Here is a 12,012-nt window from a genome sequence, read left to right as displayed (position 1 = left end):
GTTAAATTGTCGAGTATTAAATATAATATACATTACATAAATTAAAAATAATATTTAATATCAAAACGTGTCCTAACGTGTCGAAATCTAATATTTTTTAGAATTAACGTGTTGAAGTGTTGTGTCGTATCGTGTCTCGTGTCAGTATCGGTGCGACATATATGTACAACATCTAAAGTGTGGCACCTTGTTATCAAAAAAAAAAAAAAAGTGTGGCACCTGAGTTTTTTAATTTTGTTATTTATTTATTTGTTTTTCTTAAAAAGAATAAATGTTCAGGTGTGTTATCTAAAAAAATTATATTTATAATTTTTTTTTTATAAACTCTTACAAATTATATTATATATTAGGAATAATATATTTTAGTATACAATATACTACCCTTAGTAGTTAGTACATAATATAATTTATAAGAGTTTATAAAAAAAATAAATTGTAAATATAACTCACTCCGAAAATTAATAATGGATGGTTAATTAAAAGGTTTGTGGTGGAATTACCTGTATAAGAAAAATATATTTATAACTCCTTGGGTTGACTAAGTGATAACATGAATTACAGGATGAACGAATTATCCAGAGAATCTGACGCACCCCAAAAAAATATTTAGTCATGAAATAAAAATATAATTTTCAAAATAATAATTATTAGTTGATTATCTTCTTATAATACCATTTCGTTCGATACTGTTTGCTAGAAATTAATCGGGTCAATTAAGAATTCAGATACCGAATGGTATAAAAAAAATGTTTATATTATTATATTATTTATGGGAATGATCATGATTGAAAATACTCATATTATAAACAAACAAGATTGAAAAAGTCATCGATGAAAAAATAATTATGTCCATATTTATTATATATTTTCATACAAATCAAATTTAATTCAACTAATGACACACATGATGAATCAATAACCATCTGATATAGTACTCCAACAGATCGGAATTTAATAACATCCGGACACGGTGTGATTGCTACTCAGCCGAAATTATAAATTTGTGAAAATTTCAAAAGCGAAAATTATGTAGAGGCTAAACACCTATAGTAATCAATCTGTTTCTAAGCGAACAATAAGTTTGTTTACTTTAAAAAATAGACTGCACCGCATAAACAATACACAACCATTCGATTGAGTCTTGCTAAATTATTTGTACGAAGGGGATGGTGAAACCTTAATTATTTTGGCACTACGACAATGTTAATTTGTTTTGTATCTAATTTTAAGTTTTAAGGTTTATAGATTCTATTTGCTTATCAATTAATATGATTAAACCTTGGATGAGTTCTTTCATTCTTTTTTTCATGCTTTGAATATATTCAGTAATTATTAGATTTCAATTGTGTTTTAGTGTTATATATATGTATAGTTGATGATTTAATAATTTACTATTAATTAAAGAAAATGGAATGATATAATTAATTATTACTTTGATTACTTTATTAATAAATATTCAGAAACCCAATTTTATTTACTTGCTTTAATTTAGTTTGTTATTTATTTTAGTCTTCTTTTTTGCTTTATCTTTGCATTTTAGTTTATTAATTTTGAAATTAAATTAAAAAATTATCAATTCTTAAAATTCAACTTGAAGTTCACATGGGACGGCGTACTTTTGGATTATAGTAGCGTATTGTCCAAATTGCAAATATTTGAAACCATATGTGGAATATGTTCTCAATTCTCGGCATAACCTTTGATTTTAGCCGCGTTGTTTGATGTTCTTGTTCCACCCTGGTAAATTGCAAATTTATTTTTTGGTTCAAAAGGGAGTAGTGTGAGGCTTAAAATGGGAAGACCATCGGAATATTGTCAGCCAAGAAGCAAAAGAAAAAAACTAAGCATCAAAAAGAAATTACATAGTGTCATGAGGAGTTGCAACTTGCAACTTGCCAGTGATGGGGCATGTTCACTTTGGAGCTTTAGTGATCGTTTCATCAGAAGTCACAACCATATGCCATTAACTGAAGTCTAAAGCTGATCAGTGTACGTACGACAAAAGAAATAGTTATCACTATGAATCGAAAAGAGAGGAACCATTTCCAGTAGAGGAGCACAGTCATCCACGTGTAGGCAGAAAAAGATACCCAAAGATTGTGAAAGTAGAGGACCCGACTCATCTCACTCACCTCTATGTATTAAGTTAATTGAAGTCAGAAAAAATGCAAACATGATTGTCCACTGTAACGGCGCAGCCGCTAACGAGGGCGGTGAATAACGTCTTCTGGTTAGAGGGATACATGAAAAAATTGAATTAATATCCGAAAATAAATAAATAAAGAGATTTAAGAATTGTACAGTTGACGATAACTTATAAGAATTATCTATATTAATAAGATATATCTATTTTTTTTGATAATCTATAACTTAAAGAACTTCATAGTTAAATGTACTTAATTTGAAGCAAGTCTGGAAGAGATGATCTCGTGAAATTTTTTCCAAAAAATATGTGAATGAGAACAAAACACACTAAAAAGTCTCATGTTAATTGATGAAAATAATCATTAATACATTCACAACCTCCTATCTAAGTCTCCCTCACGCATATATTCCATGTCTAACTACTCTAGACATAAGACATTGGGCTTCTTTGAAACAAGTTTTCAAAAATAATTTTTTTATTTTTAAAACAAAAAAACCTGTTTGATAATGTCTATTTTGTAAAAAAAATAAATTAAAAATTGTAATTTTTTTTTATTTTTAAAATTAAATTTACAGAATATGTCTGAGTTGTTTTTGTTTTTAATTTTCAAAACAAAAAAAGCATAAAAAACAACTTTTTCATAACTATTCTATAAAATAGTCTTAAGAACAAAAAAATTAGAACACAATCAAACGGGCTAATTGTTTCCATCTCTCCCTTAAAAAAAATTATTTTATGTTGAGAATCTAAATGTGAATGATTGAAATCTCATATTAATTAAGAATGCACTATGTGAACATTATATAAATGGAAGCACTTATACATTTAATGTTTTTGGATTGATTGTTGTGTCTAATATACTTAATGTCATTATTCTCTTAGCTTGTAGAAATTAAAAGTACTTTAAATACATTTTTCAGATTTAATATTTTAAAATCAAACAATAATTTGTTGTAAAAGAATTTTTTTGTAATAATCCATAAAAAGTTAGAATATACATGTGGATCCTTAATTTTATTTTATTTTAAAAAAATGTCAGGATTAGCATAAATCCTAGTAAAATTTATGTAGCACCGATACAATACGCGACACGTGACATGACACGACACAACACTCCGACATATCAATCCTAAACAAATATGGATTTCTACACGTTGAAACACGTTTTAATATTAAATAGTATTTTTAATTTATATAGCGTATATTTTATTTAATATTCAATAATTTAATAAAAAAATGAAACTAAATTAATAATACCTATAAACACGTTATAAAGGTGGAAGCTTTAATAAAAAACAGGAACTGGGATGAGAGAGAGATAATATCAGATAGAAAGATCAAATCAAATTAGAGAGAAGGAGATAATATCAATGATGCTGAGATGATCTCCTATCTACTTAAGGGAAAAGAAGAAAAAAGAAAATAAAATTGATATGATCAGATGGAAGCTTTATTAATATATTTCAATTTTTAAAAAAATAATTTTTTTATTCTTTTTTAAAAAATATAATTTTTTTACGAAAATGCCATTTAACTGTGTCGGAGCGTGTCGGGACGTGTCGGACACAGTCAAATTCGCGTGTCGAAATGGTCAACGTGTCGAAAATGTTGACGCGTGTCGGACACGACAGTCACTATTTTTTAAAGTGTCCGAGCTTCCTTGATATAAATATATTTAATATAAAATTTTCGATCTGCAACCACAACGGTAAAAGTGACAAACCATTACAACAATGTCCTCATTAAAGCTAAAATGCGTCCGACACCTATGTTTTCGGTGTCCAGCACCAAAGGCATCGTGTTGACAGCATACCCATATGAAAATTAAAACACTTTCTTTTTAGGGATGGTATCAACACCTCGTATCAAACACCTTTACACCCACTTTACTCTTCCTATCAATCAAGAAATTACATTATACACTCTGATGCTTAGAAATAGTTTTTAAATTAAAAATAAAATAAAATTGATACTGCAGATTTATTTTTTTTATTTTTTTAAAAAACCCAATGGTGAAATAGAAGCCTGGATCCCAGTATTTTATTTTTTGGCTTGGCAACGTGTCCATAAATTATTTTTGTGGTCATTTTGCATTTTGTCTATAGACTTTTCTTGTGATTTTTTTATGGGGTATATAATGCCTAAATGTACTAAAGTCAGAAATCTTTTTAATATTTTTGTAGGGTACAAATTTTAAATATTATGTCGAGAATAATATAATTCCTTTTACTATATTGAGCACACGGTCTTGATATTAGAGAAAAGGACAACTTTTTTTAATGAAACAAATGGGCCGAAACCCAAACAAATGGTTGGAATGCAACCTATGGTTGTCCCAACAAAAATTGGCATGCAAGTGAGCCTGTAGCTCAATACAAAGAAAATCCATAGCATTATATTTCAGTTCCTTGAAAAGGCTTCAGGTGGCAATCCAATCAACACAGTACTGTCACAACTCACAACTCGACCTTAGGCCGTGATAGGTTAAACTTACTCAACACTTAACTAACTTGGCAAGCATAACAATAAAAAATAGGTAAAAGTCACTTTAGAAGCTTAGAATGGGGCTACCAAAAATTCGGTAGACTTTCTCGTAAAATGATCAAACCATCATTTTAGATCAACCAGTTCAAATCAACTGTGTTTCTTTTAGGAGGAATATATTTGATATAAATTATTTCAATTTTAAGCATATTGTGATAATATCCTATTTAAATTTAAGAACAAATAATTCTTATTTACTTATTTTAAAGGTTAACTCATTTTAAAGATTTTTTTTCCCAATCTTTCTTATTTTAAATGTAAAATTAATCAAATATAAATTTACAAAAAAAATACTACACCATTATTTGAGACATTAGTTCACTATGTCACTTTATTAGTTTTGCAATTCAAAAATGGCTTTAATAGTTGTGTTGCTTGGAGATGAGAAAATTTGTAGCAACACTTATTTTCACCAGGATACGGATCCGGATCCGACTCCGTATTCTAGTGTAAATATATTTGCTGCAACTTTTTCCATATGCAGCAACAGCAGAAATGAGAGTAACTTTCAAAAATCAGGAAAATATTTCTGTAGTTAATGCAGATAAGTTATCTGCAATTACTTCCAAAATGACGTCGTTTTGGAGTTGAAAGATTAAAAAATTATAATTATAAAGACTATAATAACTCTGAAATAAATTAAAATTACAAAAATACTATGATTTTTGTCCCGAAACGATGTCAAATTAAACTTATTGCAGATAAGTTATTTGCAGTAACAGCAGAAAAAACGAACCTAAAAATAGGCTAAAGATATGAATTGGGATTGGAAAACCTTAATTCTCGAAAAACATAAATAATGTTTAGAAATTTAGCCTCCAAAATCGGTTTCAAACAATTTTAAAAGCAATTAAGATGAAAAGTGCAAAATTACAAAATTGCTACTTTAAATAAAATTAGGGAAAAATATTTGTCAAAGATACTATTTTATGTCATTTTAAGTTAAGCTTTTGGTAGTTTTTTACATTTTATTTTATCCACAAAATCAGGATGAGAGAGAAAAGGAGAGTATTGTGAATGAGATAGAAAGTAAAAAATCACTAAAACATAATAATTTCACTTAAAATGACACAAATAGTGTCATTTAAAATGATAAAGACTTTTTCCATAAAAAATAATCCTAAAATATCATCAAAACAAGCCCGAAACGTGAAAAATACTAATAAGGCCCATTTTCAAACAACTAATCTAAGTTTAGACTCATTCAGGGATTAGCTCCTTTTGAGTGCATCATATTTCATATCATGATTATGGTATAATGTTAAATTAAAGAACTGAAGTTGCAGAGATTAGTGCAGTTTTGTTACATGTCTACGAGACAAGCCCTTAAAATTTAATTTTCTTCTTGTTTAATTAACATTAGCCTACATATACATGGAACCCAGTTATCATTAATGTAGGTTTGTTCAAGTACAAAGGGAAACATCCCATAACTGAGTGGATATTATATATTTTAGCACAAGAATTAATGTTTCCTTAGCTTTGGAATCTTAAGACTAAGTGACTGACCATACGGCAACAGGACTTAGTTTATTGGTTCAATTTGTGTCTGTGATTTACAGACAAGGCTCACCGCAATCGTAGCCGATGACAAGATTATGATCCCTCAATCATGGTTTACTATTAAGTTATTGAAGCCTATATTCAGTGAAGGGGATTATATGCTATAACGAATACCTGTGTGGGAGGATGGTTCGAATTTAATTTGTCTGTTAATATACAATTTTATAATTCCATGTCCCATGTGCTTGGTCCAGTCAACAAAATTTGTAAAATCACTAAATAAGAGAGGGAGGGAAGGAGAGAGAAAGCAAGATATATAGAAGAGTAAGTTTGGTCTGGTCCTAATTAATAATGGTATCATGACAAAGCCAGAGTACAGAGCTAGAACAACCTGTTTCACCATTCTGGCTCTGACTATAGTTGATGAAATTGAAGGTAAAGTCATCAATACAGATTCAGTATAGTCAGGTCTGTAACTGTAACTAGTAGTGCTGCAGCGTCACAGACTACTAGAGAGAAATTCACTTCATCAACATTTCAGGATTGTATATAAGTCACCCTGCCTTTTTTTATTAGGGTCAGCTAATTGGCAAGTCATTGCATGGTTTGTGTTGGTTTTAAATGGAAATGCACATTATATAAATCCAGTTAAAATCAAGGGAAATTAAGGATTATTGGTAGGTATGCCGTATGCCATTATTGAGTGAATAGAACCAAAATGATTAGACTTTGTACTTATATGTACATGTACATACATGGGCAGAGACAGATGTACATGGCTTATATGCTACTTGACCATCATACATATAGAGTCGTAATTCATAAGAGGTCTATGAGCACATTGCTTCAATATTAATTAATTTAAGCCGCCGATTTTGTTAAAACGGGGATCATTGTCCAATCTTCTATGGACAGATAGTGGAATATATGCATAGAGAACACTCTTTGATTTAAGACAAAATGTAAAAATGGTCTCCTATCATGTTCATTATTTAGTCTAGTCAAGGTGGCTTATCTTGCCCATTTTGTAATTCCATAATTAGAAGTTTGATGGAACACTGCATGATGTGAGTTTCAACTCCTTGTTGATAAGGGTAACAACAATGCGGGTTAGAACTTGTGATTATATGCTTATTTTGCAAACATTCACACATTTTCAAAGACAAAAACCAAATTAAAATACAAAATAATAAAACCTGATTAATCTTCATAGTGGGTTTCATACGGGGTACCCAGAGCATTATTTATTTTTTTGAACATCGACCGACAAAGGATCCTAACTCTGCCATTAATGAAGGCGACAACCTCTTTGATTCTCCACTTATCTTGCAGATATATGTCCCTCTAGCTCACTCAATACCGTCTCTTGTTCACTCAATATACTACTATTTGTGTCTTCGGGAACAGTGAACCTTTGAGCCTCTTATGTTGCTTAAAGGTCCTCTCACCCCCACTTCGCACCCTATATCCTTCTCTCTCTCTATTGCTTTCTCTTCCACACTACTACTCCATCGTACACTTTGAACCACTACCACTAGTTTTGTATATCGTCCTTCCCCCATTTCTCTCTATCTCTAGATAGCCATGAATTTCCATCCTAATACTTCTCTTCACCTAACCCAACCAGATCATGAGAATCAACTCAATCTAGATCTTCACCTTGAGCCATCATCATCTCCTTCATCTTCACCTATTAGTTCCACGGAGCCTCAGCCTCGCATATTCTCATGCAACTATTGCCAGAGAAAGTTTTACAGCTCTCAAGCGCTTGGAGGCCATCAAAATGCTCACAAGCTGGAAAGGACACTGGCCAAGAAGAGCAGGGAGTTGAGTTCAGCCATGCAATCTTATGGAGGACAAGATCAGCGATCAAACTTCAGTGCTTCTCACCATCTTGGTCGTGCTCTTGGGGTCCTTGATGACCAAGGACAAGGTGAGAAGCTTGTTGGACAAAGAGAGTTTAGTTATGGTTCCAAGGAAGGTGTGGCTTCCTGGTCCAGAGGTTATCCTTCTGAAAATGTTCAGGATGATATTAGCCAGCTTGACCTGTCGTTAAGGCTTTGAAATTTGAATGAAAACTCTGATCTAAGCCATCATTGGTTCTATATGATTGATGAGTGTAATGAATTCACCATTGTGAATTAATATCTGATTATGAGTGAAACAAATGCGCCAATTTGCACACTAAGAGAGAGGGGCTAGGGGTGAGTAGGGGAATTGGTCATGCTTGCTGTAACAATTTGAAGTGACACTTTTTACAACGTCAGGATGTGCCACTGCCACTTTTTCTTTAGGAGGTAAAGGAAGCTGAGTTTCAGGTTACATATATAGGCTACTATATTGATGACTGTTGCTTTCTTTATGGTTTACTTTGTTCGTTTTTGTACTGTAAGCATGGCAGAATATCTATTATTGAAATCTGAGATATTTTTAAGATAGAAGAAAGAAGTTTGATAAAATAAAATGGAGCAATACAACGGGAAATTCAAGGGCCACAGCAGGTATATAGCTAGTGTAACTCTATCAGAAACCAGGCTACTCCAGTAGGATGTGTCTAAGACTAACAATTCCATGCATTTTGCTTGTTTGTATATAACACGAAAGAGTAGCAGACTCACAGTTAAAAACTAACGGTATTGTTATGGAATCATGTTGCAGTGTCGCTGACTGCATCTAATGGTTCAGTTTCCTTGTGATTTTATGCAGCAAGTACTATTTAATACACTTTCCTTCGGTCTCTGTACTCTTACACGCAGTCTGAATAAGGTTTCTGAAAGATTTTCACAAGGTATTGTTGGTGCGAAAGATGCGTATGTGTCTTGAAAGTTATATATGCTTTTAATTTTTGACACAGTTAAAGTAATGTCTCGTTCAAAAAGCCATTTATAGTTCCTGACACGCAATTCTTTCTTGATTTTGAAAAACGAAAATGTGTCCTTTTTTTCCTTTGCTTTGCTACCAATCCATCTCCTCCAACAAGAGCTTAATAAAGGAAAAAGGAAAAACAAATCACTAATAAGCTTCTTAGCATGATTTCTTCTGACCACTTAAAGGCCTTGAACTGAGGTCAGTAATATACAATTGCTTCATAAGAAAATGTTCTTATTGAGATTATCGATTCCTCTACAAATAGCTATAGGAGACATCTATCAGCTTAATTTTGTTGATGTTCTAAAAAAAACAATCATTACATCTGGCCGTTCACAAGACATTTCCTCCAGTACGATCTCTATCACTAGCTTCTTATGTTAGGCATAACTGATAATTGGTCTTTATTTTGAGAGTTATAACAGAGTTTGAATACCTTAGGTTGCAACTTCAGCAAGTGCACCGGTCGTATATAATAAAATGGTAAAGAGTAGGATTGTTGTTTTCACGAGGATTGGTTTATCAAGCAATAACTTATTTATATATTTAAGGTTGGATCGATCTTATAAGTTTTGGAGAATATAATTTTGAATTGATAAAAATTGAATTTTAAAGAAAATATTTTTAGTTTTCAATAGTAAGAACCAAGAACAATATTCAAGAACGAAGAACGCAAAGAAAACTATTTAACATTAGTTGATAACGAGCTTAGCTAGGAATTCGACTTCCCCAATAGTTTCCTAACAAGTCTAACCTTTCATGCAATCAACATTCAAGATCAATTATCGACAATTCTTTCTAAACTAACTAAACCCCCAATCCCTTAGTGATTTTAGTTCTTTACTTTATTCCAAGGCCCTAATCCTTTATAGCCTTTTTTTAGAGCAAGCATTGAGATCAAAATCATAATTCGTAGAATTTGTAAGCCTATTCCTAGAACATACAAACCCTAACAATTAACCAAACAGAATCAAAAAAACAATATTCCTATTGACATGCAAGATTCTAATGCCCATTCAAGATTGGTCAGATCATAAACAAGACTAGAAATTTAAAACAGATTAATTGCATAATTGAAACATGAACATTAATTACAAGATAGATTAAACAGCGTTCAGGAACCCATTGATACCGTCTCGCCCTAACTACATAAAAATTTAGCGTGAAATAGTAAAGAAAACTAAAGAAAGAGATGAAAAGAAATTTGAATTCGTAAAAGAAACATAAAACTCGATCTCTATGGTGAAGCTTTGACGTTCATTCGTTTCTCAGGTTTGAAACGAAGCTTTTCCCTCTCCTATGCCACAACCATCATGAGCTCTATCGTCCAACAATGAATAGAAAACCCTAAAGTGTGTCTTTTATAAGTGAAAGTCCATGGGCTTTTAATTTGGACCAGGCTTGTAATTTTTCTTCTTCTTGATCTTTCTTGAGTCTTGACTTGATTCTTGACTTCTTCAACTTCTTTGATCCATCAAAACTTTAATTCAACAATTTAAACCTGAAAACAATATAAAAAGAAATCATAATCATATCCAAATATTAAAACCTCACTTCTTTAGCATTTAATTAATTTACACTATGTTCTTAATCATATTTCTCTTTATTTAATATATCTTTGATACTAAAAACATATTGTCTATGCCACTCATCAATTAGTAAATAAGGTTATTGTATTAGAAATAACCATTTCGATTCAAAAGTTTAACGTGAAAGTCATATTAATATTTTATATTATATTTTTCTAATACGATTCCGCACACAAGAGCTTATTCGACTTGAAAGACATATAATGTATAGACTCATTTACATAAGTTAAGAAACTTCACAATATTTAATTATTTACTAATAAAATGAAGATGGTAACGATCGAACTTGTAATCACTTGATTACAGAAACTTTGATATTTCAACCCAAATACATAAACGGTTAGCTGAAGGCTATAATAATAATTTTATATTATATATATTTCTCTTAAAAATTCCCACAAACCATTTGGAAGTAAATTATCTTCAATTTAGTTTACGGGCAGTCTTTGTTGATGTCAAATTCATCATTTACTTGATAAAAAAGCTGACCATTTGTAATATTGGTACACATAAAGTTGCAGACTTTGGTGCTTCAACGAATGTGACAAGTTACAACCGTGTCCACTGGGATTGGCTTCCATTACATCTCGTTGGAGTACAAGAACTTTATTATTGTATTGCTTTCAATTCATTTAAGATGGCGTACATTTTGCTTATTGACAAAAATAAAAATAAAAATCAGAACCTGCATTTTTTTTTAACCAATCGATCGCTTTTCTTTTATTTTTCAATAAATCCAAGACTTCCGATTATCACTTTATCTTAAGAACTTTTTTTGTGATATTGGCGAGATATTTAAATAATTTATAGAAGGTAGGTTGAAATTCTAATGCCTTGATTGTACAGTTGTACTGTAATTAAAGGCTATCATGTAATTCATTTATGTGATAATTTGTCTCAAGAATACTTTAGAGCCACAAGCCCTAAAAGAACTCACAATTGATTGGCTATATATGCACTAGAGGTGGTAAAGTGGGCGACTTGGCATGTTATTAACCAGTTAAAAAACGAGTCATTTGTTTGTATTTAATCAGGATTTTAAACAAAAGGAAAAATAATCTTGTGGTATTCAAAAATATGACGATTTTAATGGATTTTCTATTGGTGTGGATTTCGTGAACCTTTTTAGGTAGAAATATAAATAGGATGTCTCTCTCACAATCTCATCTTAACTCCCAAGATTTCTGGAGATTTCTCTATTGCAGTGTCTTCCTCTTCTTTTTGCGGGTTGACCCGCTTGAAACCAGGTTTCGTCATAGGAGCTTCGTCAAATCTTAAGAATAGTATATTCTTAAGCGATTTTCATCACAAAACAACCCAGAAACAACAACCCAACAAGATTTTAATCTAATCCATCTCAAA

At 31.2% G+C, this 12,012-nt stretch overlaps 1 protein-coding gene across 1 annotated transcript; it reads left to right on the top strand.

Moving 5' to 3' along the window:
* Positions 1-7,777: 7,777 nt before the first annotated feature.
* LOC133305311 (zinc finger protein 2) lies at positions 7,778-8,257 on the top strand. The gene has a single exon (XM_061505483.1). The coding sequence runs from the start codon at positions 7,778-7,780 to the stop codon at positions 8,255-8,257; it is 480 nt and encodes a 159-aa protein (XP_061361467.1).
* Positions 8,258-12,012: the final 3,755 nt, after the last annotated feature.

Source organism: Gastrolobium bilobum, unplaced genomic scaffold (genome assembly GCF_033153095.1).
Source record: "Gastrolobium bilobum isolate Gb01-03AN ecotype WA unplaced genomic scaffold, APGP_CSIRO_Gbil_v1 utg1221, whole genome shotgun sequence".
NCBI lineage: Eukaryota > Viridiplantae > Streptophyta > Magnoliopsida > Fabales > Fabaceae > Gastrolobium > Gastrolobium bilobum.
Note: the sequence above shows the minus strand (reverse complement) of the source record. Positions and strands in the feature narration are given on the sequence as shown.

Excerpts from the sequence above, each read along its gene's own strand:
- LOC133305311 (XM_061505483.1), top strand. The coding sequence starts at position 7,778 with ATGAATTTCCATCCTAATACTTCTCTTCACCTAACCCAACCAGATCAT.